The sequence below is a fragment of the Talpa europaea genome (genome assembly GCF_964194135.1).
Source record: "Talpa europaea genome assembly, chromosome: 7".
NCBI lineage: Eukaryota > Metazoa > Chordata > Mammalia > Eulipotyphla > Talpidae > Talpa > Talpa europaea.
The window spans coordinates 36,779,682-36,795,481 of record NC_140074.1 but is presented as its reverse complement, the minus strand read 5'-3'; the positions used below and the strand labels follow the sequence as shown (position 1 = coordinate 36,795,481).

Here is a 15,800-nt window from a genome sequence, read left to right as displayed (position 1 = left end):
CTGAATAAGCGAAAGACTCATACTATCTCAAAAGCATTTGCATAAAATTAATCTTTTTAAAAATGTGAACTTTTGGTGCAGCAACAGCTTTCAAGTGCAACTGAGGAAGTAAAACTGTTGGGGGAACAACATTTGGAAGAGAAGATAAGTTTAAGAACCAAGTAGAAGTAATGAAGTTCTATAGACAGTACACATTACAGGTCATTTGTATATGAAGATCACCTTCCTGAAAAGGCATGTTTCTGGAGAACTAATATTTTGTTTCCTATGAGAGTATGATGTCTAGAAATAGAGCTGCTTTCAGTGCCTCTCCTGGCACATTTGTGAGCATGCTATCCTCGTAACATCTGGTGGTTGGGTCCAGTGCAGCCCCCACCTTGGTCCTCTGCTGTCTCCTTTCCTGTTTGCTTTCTCCATTAGCAGTCATCTTTGTAAACAGTAGTCTAAGATTTAGTGTTGTACATATTTTTAAACGATCCATTTTGATGGGGTTTTCTTTATTGTTTCAGGTTGAATGCGTTTGGTAACTTGATGCATAAAATTTGCATGACTCCTCACTCCTTTCTGGATCTGTCATTGGATTTAAGCCAACATGGCTCACATCACAAAGGTTAATGGCTGTGCCTCAGGTAACTCTGTGTTCTGGAATGCATATGTGTGTGTATAAGTAGGTGTATGTCTTTGTTCTAACTGATTTCTTATTTCTCTTTTAATAATGGGTAAATGATTGCAAGTTGCCCAGATAGCAAGGATTTCAAAGCAGTTTTCTATCCATTGAAGTTGGAGTTGTGTGGCTTTTTTATTTTTGAAGGTGAGGAGGGGCAGGTTTTAAATCTCTTAGAGAACTTGCTTTTATCTTTAGAGTCTATGTGTACCAACATCAGTTAGGTAAATTATTACCGAAGTCAATTTTGTTGAAGTGTTGAAAGATAAATGTGAAATCCTGAATGCTGATGCAAGTATAATATATACTCCTCCTGCACCTCTTTATGAGAGATTGAATGACGAGAGAAGAAATGAGTTTGGATGCTTTAACCAGTCCCTAATATCCACTACCAAACACTTTTTGTTTGATGTTGCTAAACGAAAAGAAAGTGACTTTTCCTGAGAGGAATATGTGACATCATATAAGTAATTAAGAAAAAGACATTCTAACACTCACTTTGGTTATATTAGAGACCTATACAGTTTGCATATCGACCCCAATATTGTTTCTGTAAGACTTGGGAGAAATTTGTAGAACAAATGCAAAGAAAATTCTCCTAAGAGATGGTATGACAATTTGTCTTCTGAAAATTCTTCATTCCTCTTTTAGATTATTTGCCAAATAGCAGAAAGTGTAAGAGTATTAATCTTTTCTCTGGGAATTCATGAGGAGAGCCCAAATTGAAGTTCTAGCTCTGCTGGCTCTGAGCACTGTGTAATGGAGAGAATGTGGAATTGGAGTCAGAAGACCTGAATTAGAGTCCCAACTTCAGTCCTAATTATGAAATACTGGGCAGGTTTATTTCTTCATGTGTAAAATACCAGTTAGTATATCCACCCACAGGGTTAGAACCAATGGGAGCTCCAGAAACATACTTAAAAGTGCTATATATAAGCTGTAAAGCACTTTTAAAGACAACAGCAGGAGATCTGTGATGTGGGCTTGCCCAGCCCGTGCTGTACCCTTTGGTTCCAGCAGTTCAGCAGCAAGTATCTGACAAGAATGCTTAAGCTTATCCAATACCAAATCCAAATAAATTCAGTTGTTCTTTCTGGGACAACTGATCTTTCTCTGTCCATTATTTTACTAGTCCTTAGTACTGCCTGACTTCTCAGGACATTTATGAATTCTGTTCAGGGACTCCTGTCAATAATAACATGTGAATGACAATGTCTAACATTTATAATGCTCATATGTACCAGGATGCCTAAGATGCTTTACCTGCATTATTATACTTAAAACTCACGGTAATCCTGTGAGATTATGCTGTTATCCTTATCATCATTGTGATAGCATAGAGACACTCAGTAACTTACTAGACACAGAGACACTCAGTAACTTAGTGAAGTAAGAGAAGTAGGTTTATTATTTGTGTCTCTGGTAAAATATTGACGAGGAGGAGATTAGAACATTATGAGATTTCATGAGGATTGTAGGTGGACTTCAATCTCCTTTGATGCTGTGACTCCCTGCCCCCTTCTGCCCTCACTTCCACTGTCAAATTCAGAAGACTAGAAGGGGAACTTGGGGATTGTTAGAACTCAGGACTTCTACTCTTTGGCATCTCCAGCAAAATCCCATCTTCAAGCGTTTAGCTATCTACCTATTTGCCTCAAATTCCTTTTCAACTTGTTTTGTGCTGGAATGTCCCTTTTCTCTTGGTCCCTGAAGTCCAGTGATCTATCTATAACTCTTCCTCACCTGATATCCTGCCTAACAGGTCTGGACTCTGAAGGCACAGAAGAGCTTTCTGATTTGTGACTTCTGAGGTGTGAGAGTATGAATTGTTACTACGAGCAGGTACAACGAAAGGGAAGGGAAAGGAAGATTTTTGCTTATTCTAGTCTCCATGGTTTCTGTAAGTCTGCAAGAAATTATGTGTAGAGACTCAGTCATGCACAGTTACATATACACACATATACATATATGTATATGTGCACATATGCACAAATGCATATGTACATTACATATACATGTGTATATATGTTAATTATAGAAACATTTTATAGAAATGAGGTATTGTCTAAAGTAATTAAGCAGAAATACAGACTTTCCTCATTTCCCATTTTGTTTTTAAGTTTTCCATATTTTACATTGTTGAGATTATGCTTATAAAAATCATTATTTTACCTTTTTTCCCCCCACTTTGCCTTAAAAAGAAATACCTGCCCATGGTCTGGTTAAAAAAAAGAAAATAAATACCTGCCCATGATTTAAAAAAAAGCAAAGCTCAAACAATGCAAAAACATGTTAGTTAGAAGTAGACTATTTTGGAATGCAATTAACATAAAAAATATTTACAAGCTCAGATTAGGATGAGCTAAAAAGGTTTTATGGTAGCTAATGAGGGCAGGTTACTGATCCTTTCCATGAGAAAAAGATAAATTATTTGGTTAAATAAGTGGTTTTAAATGTGGGATTAACTGTTTTTTCACTTTCCAAAGATAAAGTGTATTATTAAATGTACTTTTTAAAAATTCTACTTCCCTTAGATATCCTAAGCCCAAAGAGTCACCCCTAATCCTCCCCTTAAGAAGTTACTGCTTTGGACTCCTTAGAACATGAAGCATAAACACAGATGTAGGTGGAGTCAGGGCATTGGTCAAAGAAACACTTTTAATGATCACAGGAATAAAGTAGAAGAGGAGCAGCTGAGCAAAGCAACCCACAGACTAACTGTACCTGTGGCAGCAAAATACTTCTGAGGATAGATCATCTCCTATCTGTGTCACTGTTTAGAACAAGGGTAAGGGACCACGCCAAGTCCTTTATACTCTGACTTCCCCATTGAGTTCCACAGTTAGACTGGGTCACAGATACTGATCTTAAAAGAAGAGAGTTAGTCTTAGACTTTGTAAAATTTGTTACATTTCAGACATACAAAATGTATAAAAATTTCATAACAAGCACCTGTGCACACATCACCTAGCTTAAGAAATGAACTTTACTAGACCATGGCATATATTTTGAGCATTTACTATGTGCCAGCCATTGTTCTGCACACATGGGGATACACTAGGGAACAAAACAGGCAAAAATCCCTGCTTCAACAGTCATACATTCTAGTGGAAGGTGAAATCTGCATATACTCTCCAAGTAAAATAGAGACCATTTTGCACTTAAAAAGTGTTTGTTGTTCATCTGAAATACAACAAGTTTAGCTGGGTGTCCTTTGTTTTTATTTCTAAACCTGGCAATCCTACCTGGAAGATTGCATCTGCCTCCTTGCCGCCCACCCTATCCATGTCAGTCATTTGTCATAGTATTATCTTGCACCAGATCCTCCATCCTACCTCTGTTGACAGGTAGTTTTATTTTAATTAATTTAAAATATTTTATTATGTTATTACAAAGAGTTCCCTAATGTGACTTGTTAACAAAATGAGTTATGGGCATCATAAATTGCCCGTGACTCTTACAGCTAACTAGGGAGCATATGGGGGCCACTGGTTAGGAAAATTGCTGTATTTCTGTGGGGTTTAGGGATGGGGACAGTCTGCTTTTCCCCAAGTTTCTGAATCATGCTGTAAACTGGATACACTGATTGATACCTCTCTAAACACTAATTAATGTTGTGAAACTTTAATTAGAGCTTAGAATCTCTTTAGAAGTCAAATAACAAGTGGCTTATTTGTCAGATGAAGATAATAATACCTGTCCTACCTTCTTCACAGGATTGTGATGAGGGAAAATAAAACAATACCTGTAAAAACACTTTTTAAAATATAAAATGCTGGTCAGATGTCAGGGGAAGTCACTGTCCTTCTTGTTCTGCCTTCTCAGTCATGAGCTCCTGATCTAGTGCACCTGCTCAGGTGCCATGGTGACAGGCCCTGTCAGAGCCTGTAGCATTGGGGCAAATTGCACTATTCTCCTGCACCCAGACAGTCAGATGAAATAAAATGAAGTGACTTGTTTTGCCTGCATCTCCATCTTTATTTTTGCTAATAGTTGCTAATAGTTGATGGTTTATTCTAGCTTTCTTCCCTTCTTGATATTTCTCTTTCACAGCACTTTTTCCAGAAGATCTATATTTACTTACTTAAAGTGCTTATTGAACTGCATTTAAAATTTGATAGGAGAACAGAAGGGAAGAATTACTCAAAATTCCACAGAAGGTATTAGTTTTAATATTTCTTTCTCATAGTTGTCAGGCACACAAAGACAATTTCAAATAAATGCTCATTTGTTTTGATACTCAGCTCTTAACATTAACATTCTTAGCATTGTTTCCAAGTCTTCCTAGAAAAAGTAGTTTTCAAATCAGGATTTTTCCATGACTGTGTAATATTCCCTTAGAATGTTTCTGTTGAATTTCTCTTTCTTTTTTGTTTGTACATTTGAACCAGTTCCAGATTTTTCCTCTGGTAAGTAATGATGCAGGGAGCCAAGTCTTGTGTGGTCATTTTTCTTTGTTGTTTATTTCCTGAAAATAATTTCATAGAACCCAGACAGTTGGGTTAAAGGGTACAACTGTTTTCATGGCTGTTGGTAACCTGTTGTGGGGCTTGAATCTTGTTACCTTGACCAGTTGTTTGGCTCTAGGTTTTGTCTCCATGCAGATTTTAAATGAGGTACAAAGGCCACTGATAAGACCTGGTCACTCACATGAAGCCAGAGACTCAAAGCAGAGCAGTCAGAACACTGCAGTATAGTGCAGCCCACTCTTGAGTTGTGTAAATATTTTTTCTGGGTAGAAGCATTTCTCAAACAGAACTCTGAGCCCACTGCGGTGAACCTGGCAGGAATTGCTTGCTGTGTGTCAAGTACAGACCAGTTTACACTGACTGGTCTGGCTGGAACCATCCTGGTGTTTTCTGAGGCCATCTGTAAAGAAAGTCACGGAGCGTGGCAGAAGTGGTGTGGTGGTGGTGGTGAGTCTTAGCTCTGTCCTCTGAAACAGCTTTACTCCAAAGGTAGAGGAGGATCTGCTTAGAACTGGGGCTGCTTTAATCTGGCCACTGTGCATGACCTTGCAAGGTCTCCTGATTGAATGTCCAAAGGGATTAAACATGTATTCTTACCCGTGCTTGCAATCTCTCACAAGTGGTGTGTTCACTGGTGTATCAAAAGAGCTGAGAGGGTAAAACAACATTTTTATTGTTGACTAACATAAAAACACAGGTAAGAGCTGGGGGTGGAGGGGGGAGTCTTTTTTATTTCACCTGTCTGACTCCCTTCCCTACTTTAGATGACAAAACATAGCTTGCTAGCTCAGTTAGTTAATGGCTAAGCCAGAAGTTGAATATGGACCGTCTTTTTTCTTTGCTCAGGGCATTCTGTTGACATTAAAAATCAAGTGTGGTATCTATGAAGTTATGATTAAACAAATCAAGGGGGGCAGTATGTATTTTAGAAAGACATAAAACCCAAAAGTAGAATGGTTAAGATTAAAATGTCTTCCCCGGTAAGGGTTATGTTATTTTTTTCCATAGTGTGAATGATTTCATAAAACTAAATTAACAAGTATATTCTAATGCTTCACATGGATTTAGTACATCATGCAGTTTCATCTTATTGTCAGATATATTTAGTAATTTGGGTTTTGGGTCGTACCTGTTTGTATTCATCCAGCCCTTGGAGAAGTTTTAGAGTCCCTCCCTCTTTGGGGCTTGTCTATTTTACAAACTCAAGGCTTGGTTTTAACCTGTAGTCTGCTTCCCCTTATAAGCTTTCTTGCTCCAAACCTTGAGCAAGTCATAATGGGTTAAGCGCCAGATTTCTGACAGGCGATTAGCCCTCTAGCTAAGCTGAGGAAAGATGACTTATCTGCCAGCGAGTATCAGCTTTCTTGTGTGTCGGAAGGTTAGAGATGGACTCTTGTTAGTCCTGGTTACTAGGCAAAGCTACTCTTTGGTTGGAGATTTATGCTCAGATGCTCTGTGGGTACCCACAAGAAGGAAAAAAACATAAAATAAAAACCCATCGGGAAGATTTGCTATGTTAAGACTTGAGCTCTTGCTACCATTCTGAAACTGCATAGCATGAAGCAAAGAATTAAAACACTTCCTAGAAGATTTGAATAGTCTGTACCCTACACACCCGAAGACTGCCCATTGTGAGTATTGTATTTATTTCTGATTATGCACTTCCCCTCTTTCCTGAAGGACTTGGGTGGGCTAGCTGATCCTACCAAAAGTAGAGCTCATTAGTTCCTTTTCCAGGGTTTGCCTTCTTCCTGTGTACTGGATAATTCCCGTTCATCTCTTTTGTGTAGTTTCTGAGAAAGGTTTGTATGGGGCTGGAGGAAAAGGAATGACTAAAGCTCACAGTTTCAGGTTTCAGGTCTTTTTCTATAACAGACTGATTTGATCTGGCCTGAAAAATATTAGTATAGTGCTCAAATTCATACATGCAATAATTCTTGCTCTTCTCTGGCAAGACATTTAAAATTGCATTGAGTAGATTTCTCTAATAAAGATCTCAAAGGAGACACAATCAGAAAATCATATTTAATAATATTCACTCAAGCAGTTGTGGGAATTCTAAGTGGAAAAAGTAGTTTAAATGATGGCTTTCTTTTTCCTGTCTCGCTGCTCTGTTGAATATTTTTGGAATGAACTGTGACTGATTTACTTATTCCATATGCTTTAGGGAAAGTATGCTCATGTTTTAGAGACTAACCCTGGTTCTGCTTTTGTATTACAATTCATTGTGAAACCTGAAAATGAGAAGTTTAAAAATAAGCAGCGCATTGTATGTAGGGGATTTGTGATTTCAGGTAGTTTGGTATTTTACAACTTTAAAATTTGTAACTATTTTGAGGACCTTTTTTATTGTGACCCAGATTTCTAACCCTAACCATTCTTGGCTGAAAATTAAGATTAAATAAAATTCCATAATATTCAGAAGGACTTTCTAACCAACTAGAAAGTAGAATTAGTGACTTAGATAGAACTGAGGTAAGGGGCAGTTGTTAGGTACATGGACTGGCACTTATCCTGAAAGTAAATCTTTGCACTCTTACTCCACATTGTTTATGACAAACCAGATTTGAGTGATCCGGGACATTTCTCCAGCTGTACTGGAGGTGGTGGGCTTGGTTACAATTTCACTGTATAATTCTGTGTCTAAAAGAGGTGGCGATGCAGTAACAGTTTATGGAAGCAATTTGCTATTGATAGTCACAAATACTAAGTTTATTTAGATCCCTTTTCATGGTTCTATTTAATTGGAAAAGTTTTCTCTCCAAAAGATTTTTCTTTTTTATATTTTGTACATGTCTCTTTTTTATATTTTGTAGAATCAAGAGATAATCATGTGATTTTTTTTCAGTTTCTTTTTTATATTAATTTTTTTAAAAAATTTTACATCATTGTTCATTTTTAAACAATATTTGCTTCCCCCCACCCCCTCAGTTGTAGTCCCCATAGAGTTTCCTTCACCAATGCACCTGTGCACCATCACCTCAGTCCCCTCTTCTCCTCCCTCCCTCTCTCTGATCCCTCTCCCTCCTCTTCCCCTGCAGTATGTCTCTGATTTGTAATTGTCCATTTTTGCTTTGTTGTGTTTTGTACTGTTAATTGTTTTTTTACACTGATGTCTTACTTGGTTCCCCTATATTCCTGCTATAAGTGAAACCATCCAATATGTTTCTGTTTCCTCTGGCTTATTTCACTGAGCATAATTCCTTCTGGTTCCATCCACGTTTCTGCGAATGGCATGAGTTTATCTTTTTTGATTGCTGAATAATTTTTGACACAATATTTGGCTTGGTTGATAAATGCCATTAGCTTTGCAAATAATTTTGTGAAAACATTGACCCCGCTTGTCATGCCAAATTTTCCCACCACTGCCCACTTTTCTGAATGCCTTTTCCTTTTGCATCAACTGTCATACTAAGGCATTTTAAGTGGTTCTTTCTAGCAGGCACTTCTAAGGGTTGCCTGGAAGGAAAGTAGAAATTATTCCCAGACTAAAAATAGAAAAGAGGGGGAAACGTGATATTTCTAATAATTCATAAGCCCAATTACTTAATATCTTTAAAACCATAGCTATGTGTATTAACTCTTATTTTCTTTTAATTTAAAAAAATTGACGCCCCTTTTGCCTTCAATATCATATCCTCCTTTCTAAGTCCTTATACCACCAAGATACAGCTATTTTGCTTCCTTTTTCCTAGCAATTTACATTGATTGACTTGACTGGGATGCTTTATTCAAATCAACGACACACCATGAAAATGTTTTTTGAGGTAGCCGGTTTGGCATGTTCCAACTGTGAGGACAAAGCCTGATTTGTCTTCCCATGACCTCAGAGAAGAGGCAGAAGTACCTGCTGGCTGAATGCAGCATGCACCCTAACCAGGGCTCCACCCCTTCAAGTGGTGAATCAGCCTGATGATATACTGATTTTGTAGCATACCAGGGTGGAGACCTGGAAGTCTGTAGGCTGGTAGGGGAGGAGGGAATGGTTTGCATGTCAAACCATTCCAACAATGCAGCTTACAGGAAAAAATTGCAAAACACTGAAGCCTGGTGCCACCAGCTTTTTCCATTAGCACTACACTTTACACAGCTTCCAAATCTACTCCAGGGACAGCAGTTTGGCGGTGAGAAGGCAAACAGTCACATCATAACATGAGCTCTGTGGCTGGTTACTTGTCAGCCTGCCTGGTAAGGAATCCCATTGGGCCCTGACTATTGCTTCTTCACTCTCATCCATCACACACATACAAGAGTTGTGGATTCTCTGAAGAAGGTGCTTGGACGTTTTTTGGGTACTGGAAAACAACAGCTGCAATTCACGCCATGTCAAGATACTGGTTTTAAATGAAGAAACCTGAGACAGAAAATCTTGAAGAAAGGTAAAAGGGTCTTAGAGCTAGGGATCTTTTCTTTGGACATTATTCTTTGGTATTCTGTTCTTTGGACATTTTGATTATGAAAAAATAGACTTTCCAAATAGTGGTGAATTTGAATTGGGAGGCAGTTTTAGAAATGGAAAGGAATGATTAAAAAAAAAAAAACAACAAACCTCAGTAGAGTTGTGAATACAACTCACAGTTCAGTGAGTTCATTCATTCAATTGCTCATATTTTAATGACTGCACAGAAATGTATTTGGTAGAAGTACAGCCATTTCCCTTCTTTGTGTAATGGACCAACCTCAGGTCCTATGAAAGTTGGTCTTTGTCCTATTCTCATTACTTTGTGGTTTTGTTTTGTTAAGGATGACTGGCAAGATTAAGGATCATTAATTTTTTTCTGTGACTCCAAGCATTTCAGCTTTCACAAAACTTTAATCTCTATTCCTTTCTCTTAACTCTAAACTTTTGTTTTGTACCTCATTTGGACAAAAATCATAGTCTATTTCTATGTCTTCTGTTTCAATGCCTACAGTAGCCATAATGAGCCTGCCCAGTCCTCCAGGCTCTGGGTAATAAGAGACCAGCAGTATCCAAAGAGTTTTGAAAGAAGTTTTGTACTGTTGAACTGCTGTTTCTCAGTCTCATCCTTCCCAGTTCCTCTTTGGTAACTTTGTTCACAGAACTGTTCTTGCCCTTGGATGTCATTCCCATACCTATTAATAAAAGCCCTTCTATCCTTCGACTCCTCCTTCCTTTCTACCTCTTCCAACAAGTTCTCTCAGCTACTCCCAGTGGGAATGTATCCCTTTGTCTTCTTTATTCCTAGAGTGCTTTGTATCCTATTAAATAGTTGCCATCAATTGCTTTTAATTTAAGAGCCATGGTTGAGTGTCATACTAATCTGTAAGCTTTGAGGTCTCAGAAGCAAGATTCATGTCACCTTCATTTTTGTGTGCTCATCCTACTTGCCTAGTACTCAATGTCGAGCAGGAACGATGTTCAACCAGCAAATATTTGCAGCACTCCTACTTTGTGCTAGCATAATGCTGGGCTTAGAGTCCACAGCAAAAATAGGCGCAGTGACTTCTTCAGGATTTGTGGGATTGAATTAACCCCTTCCATTTTTCAGTTTTATTTTACTATAACCTTTGAAATTTTCTTCACCATATTTTTTCCTGAATGAACAAGTAGCATTCACATTGTAATATTCCCTCACTTGATTTTTTCTTCCTCTTATCTCAAAGCCAAGTGGAAGTTGTAGTCTCTGCTTTATCTCCATTCTGTGCTCCAAGGTAGGCTTTAAATAGTATTGTCTGTTAAATACTTTGGGTTTCAGGGAGAGAGGCCCAAGTGTAAAGTGGCTGTCCAAGGGAGGATTACTCTGTGAAGCCCTGGGAAAGTTTGTTCAAGCTCTCATGGCTTCATTTTTGTTCCTTTCACTCTTCCAAGCAGAGAGCAGGTGGAGCTCCAGTCATTTCCTGTTACTACAGGTTTATTATCGAGTCGGGTTTGGTTGGCCGGTCAGAACTCTGGATGGAATCAGAGTGAGTGACTTTTAAGTTAGGAGTGTGACCAACTGGTCTTTTTCCCTTCCCTCTCTTGGTTTTCTTGGGATGGTCACTATAGATCTGTCATCCTTTAAAGATGGGAGGAAATAATCTGTCCTTAGAACCTCTTATTATTTATACCCTTTATAGTTTTTGTGGTAATCTAATTTAAGATTTTAATTTCTTATTTAGTGCTGTGCTCTCATTCACCTTGTCATTTGCCTTTATTTTTAAATGTTGATTTAAAATTTTGAATGCAAATGTATTGTGAGACAATCTCTTTCTTAAATTTGATGAAATTAGTAATCATGGGCCAGACTATAAAGAAAGCCTAATGTGTAGAAATTTAATGTAACTCCAGTTTTAAGCCTTTAAATGAGTTTGGGGAAATGCACTTTGTTGAGTAACTTATAGTGAAGATGGGATTAATTTTTTGTCTTACAAGAGAGGCCTATCACCCACCTCAGCGTTCTCTTCCTAATTTTACTGTTCTGACCAGAATCTCACACCCCCGCTGGGACACACCCTACTTGTGTTGACTGTGGCCTCTCCTCAGAAAATCTCCCCCTCACATTAGGTCTTGGGAACAGATTTGTCTAATCCAGGCAGGTAAAGGGGTGTCCTTTTCCAACACCCAACACTGTGCACACCTAAAGGAAGAGAAAGGGCTAGGAGCCCTTGCTTGACCTGTCCTTTTAATCCTGTCAGGTTCTGTCAGCCCCCTTTAGCTATCCTGGAGGTGGCTGGAGACAGGAACTCGGTAATGTGCAGAGGACCACCGCTCACTTTTCTCTCTCATCACCGTCACCGCAGACACCCAGCTTTGGGTGTCACGCCCCTTCACAAGTCTGAAAGAGGCGGCTGGGTAAGAAGGCATAAGGTATTTGGATTCTTTCAGGGTCATGGGGAAGTCTGAAATACAGCAGGAAAAAAACCCTCCAAGGGAGTGACAGTAGACCTTCATGCTTTCAATGTGTGTCTTTTTGTTAAGACCAGTACGTGTAGCGAGGAGGCTTTTCCACATAATGAGTCTATCCTCTTGAGAAATAGTGGTAGTGACCCTCATCTGTTTGTTTTGGTTGTTGTTTTTTTATATTTTAAATGAAACATCTAGTAGTAAAAGAGTTAAATTTGAAGATGAGAGATCCAATCATTTTGTAGCAGAGTTAAAAATGTGTTTTTAATTTCCTTATACTTTGTTCCAACAAGGAATCTTGCCATTTAAAATGGGAAGGAAAAAGTTGGTCACCTGGAAATGAGGAAAGGGAAAAGATGGAAACAGGAATAAAATGAAACCCAAATGGAAACCCTTGCTGAGTGTCAGATGGTTGCCTGAGAGTATGTTCTGCTTGAACAATCTAATGTTTTGTTTCAATTTGAATTAATGACCAAGATTTTAACAAATGGGTAATTTCACATAAAGGTACAAATTTCTTCAGCTTCTCTTGAAAAATCAAGAGATTTGACTCACTGGATATGAGGATATAGCCCCACAGTCAACTGAAGAGTATGGATACTGTCTGGTCTCTCCCAAATTCCTCTGTGCCCCTTCCTTTCAGTTACTGATCTGAACATTGAAGGTATTTGAACTGGTGATCTAGACCCTGATGTACTTCAGTTGCTAAATCCCCCAATTTAGCTATAAATTTCCTAGAAGCCAAAAAGAAAAAGAGTTACAGGTTTTGTAGCCCAGGTCCCTGACAACAGCCTAGTATCACCCCAGGAGCATCTATAACTGCTAATGCCCCCAGCCCCACCCCTTGGAGATTCTGATTCATTGAGGTGGGACAGGAAAGGCAGTGACATGGGGTTGAGAACCTGTGGCATGAGGGTACCTGCTCTGGGAAGTTCCAGCCTTGGCAGCTTCACTTTGAATGACAATGGTAATGTTAGTCTGTCACTCCTCTGGGTCCAGAGCCCTGCCCAGCTGTAAATGAGGGTGTGGCTATGGATTCTTGGCATTTACATACAGCTCTATAAAGATATCAATAACTCAAGGCTTGGCTCCTCTGGAAGGAATTAAATGGACTGAATATGTCTTGGGTACCAGCAGGGCTGAAGGTACCACTGGAGTTGAGATGAAGACAAAGCTCCTAAGAGTTGGTAGGGATGTAAGATATGTGCACAAATGAAAACAGGAGAAAACAAGCTGCTCTGAGAGCCTAGGTGAAGAAGTGGTTGAATGGCTAAGGAACAACTACAGACAGAACTGGTATTTTAGCACAGGTCCTTGCAAACAAGAAGAATTTTGTCAGAGAAGCATCAGAAGGAGAAGGAATACAAGCAAAGGCAATGAAATAATAGCTTGCTTTTTCTCTTCCCCACCAATGAAAAATGCCATCTCCCTTCTTCCTACCCATCTTTATCCTCTGAGTGCTATGGGAAATAACATACCTAGCTTGTGGCTTTTCAATAGGTTGTATATCAAATTTAGCAGCAGAGTAGCAGTAAGCTGTTGGATGCTTAAGATTCATCTGTAAAATGCTGAGATAATCATACCTACCTCCTAGCCGTGTTGTGAAGATTCAGTGAGTTCATATTTGTATGAAGCATTTGGAACAGTGAGGTCCAGAAAATAGATGGTGTGGATAGTGGGGAAAGGCAGGGGCAGGTAGGCTGTTGGGTACTGATAACACAGGTGCATTTGTGCTGAGAGTGAGACTGGAGGGGGTGTTAAGAAACCAATGAACAGGGCCTCCCCGGTGGCGCAGCGGTTGAGCGCTGGGTTGCGAAGCTGCCCGCAGCCTCTGCAGCACCAGTTCCATCCCCGGCTGCTCCCCAGCCACCGGAGGAGGGTCCCACATGGTGCACAGACCTATACTGTCGCCTGCTGCTCCCCTCAGCAGTGTACTTCAGTCCTTCTGCTTGCTCTGCTCCCTGCTCTGGCTCTGGTGAATTCTCTCATCCTCCCGCACTTCTGACTGTACCCAGTGCTTGTATAAATAAATAAAAATAAATCTTAAAAAAAAAAAAAAAGAAACCAATGAACGAGTCAAAGAGGCACATGTAGGAGGAGAAAGGTAAATTCAGGGTCTCTCAGGAAATACGCATTTTAAGATGTCCAAAATATAGTACACTGTTCCCATTCCCCACTTTATTTAATTTTGGTGTTATTTCTACACCAAGAGTCAGGCCCTGTGGGGAGAAATCCTGTTATAAGTAAGCATCAAAAGAACTAGAGTTCAGACTACTTGCTCACAGTCATGAAGTTCTGAAGCCACCGTGAGGATACAGGACCGCATTAGTGGGCTTTCAGCTAGCTCTTTCCCTTCACTCTATGAGTCACTTGTACTGATACTTCCCACCTATTAGAAGAGAAGCTTTGAATACACCTTCATGCTCCCAATCTCCTTCAACCACTTCATTTGTACACAAATGAAAATAGTGACAGCGTGAAGGGAGACAGTATGTCTCCTTACTGTGGGAACCTCGGTGACTAAAGGTTTCCAGGCAGAGGGAGCTCCTGTTTTTATTTCCCTCCCCAGCTTTTGTCATCCTCCATAGAAGATTAGGCTTTCATTTGCATACGGTGACTTTTTCTGCTGTATCTCTCTTTCATAGATGCACACATAGAAAATAATTACCTTTATTGCTTTTTAGAATAATCTATTTTTAGAACCAGAAACAGTATTTATAAAATAAAAATTTAGCAGAATTTTTTTTGCAGGATTAAGAAACATTATATTAGATGTTTTCTTTATTTTAATTTGTAAGAACAAGTCTTTTGATATTAATACTTAGTTTGGATTATGATAATGTTTTAAATAAACTATTATTTTCTCAAAAGTACAGAGAAGAAAATTTCTCTGTTCAAAGCAAATGATAAAACAAACTCGAGGGAATTTTTTAGAATGATGGATATTTTCTAAAACTAGATTATGGTGATGGATGTACAACTGTGTACATTTACTAAAATTTTCCACATTGCATTTTAAGTGGGTGGATTTTATGGGATGTAAATATCTCAATACAGTTTTGTTTTGTTTTTAAGCCAAATGGGAAAATATAGAGCAAACACAAATCTCTTGTCTTATGCAGATGTTTTGGGGTAAAATAATTTGGAGTTTTTTGAATCTTGTGTTTAAAACTGTCTGGCCCTGAAACTTTATTCTTAGTTTTTCCTTGAATCAGTTAAGCGAGCCCCACAGTCTTTAAAAGCTCAATATTTGTAGCTTCACAGAGAAAAATGGCTGTGCCCAAAATAATCATTTTCAAAGAATTTAGCCATCAGGTGTAGGTGGGGGATGGAGTGAGAAGGTCAGATGAGTGAGTCAGGGTGTGTGCAGGCCCCCACATGACCCAGTCAAACTAGGCAGATCCATTGGATTCTTGTGCAACTGTGCCTCTCCACACAGCTGTCCCTGGTTTTGAATTTTACAAAGCAGGCCATTTAGAGTCATCCCTAATCTTTGTTAATCTCAGGTTTATTGTTTAGAACTGGCTTTGCTTGTTTGTCCTGTAGTTTGGTAAATCTTGTTCCACTGGAGTCACATTTTTAGGCACTAGGGGAAGACTAGTTTAAAAGAACTTCAAAAAACAGTTTTTTGAGGCGATGAATATAACCATTAGAGAGACATATGCTTTTTTTGTGTTACTGTTAATTGCTTCAAATTTGTTTTATTATTTTTTTGCCTTTCTGTTTTTTTATTTATATATATTTTACATCATTGTTCATTTTTAAGTTTGCTTATAATATTTTAAAGCAGAAGCAAAAGGTTGCTTGAAGATTTTATCACCTA

At 38.7% G+C, this 15,800-nt stretch overlaps 1 protein-coding gene across 3 annotated transcripts in view; it reads left to right on the top strand.

Annotated features, from left to right (window-relative positions):
- Positions 1 to 592: 592 nt before the first annotated feature.
- The window catches only part of KANK1 (KN motif and ankyrin repeat domains 1), a gene marked incomplete at both ends in the record, with an annotated part of 56,909 nt that continues 41,701 nt past the window's right edge, over positions 593 to 15,800 (top strand). For all 3 annotated transcript variants that reach the window (XM_084238285.1, XM_084238287.1, XM_084238286.1), the window contains one exon: positions 593 to 629. In XM_084238285.1, coding sequence (XP_084094411.1) covers positions 593 to 629 — 37 coding nt within the window. The remainder of the gene's footprint in view (positions 630 to 15,800) is intronic.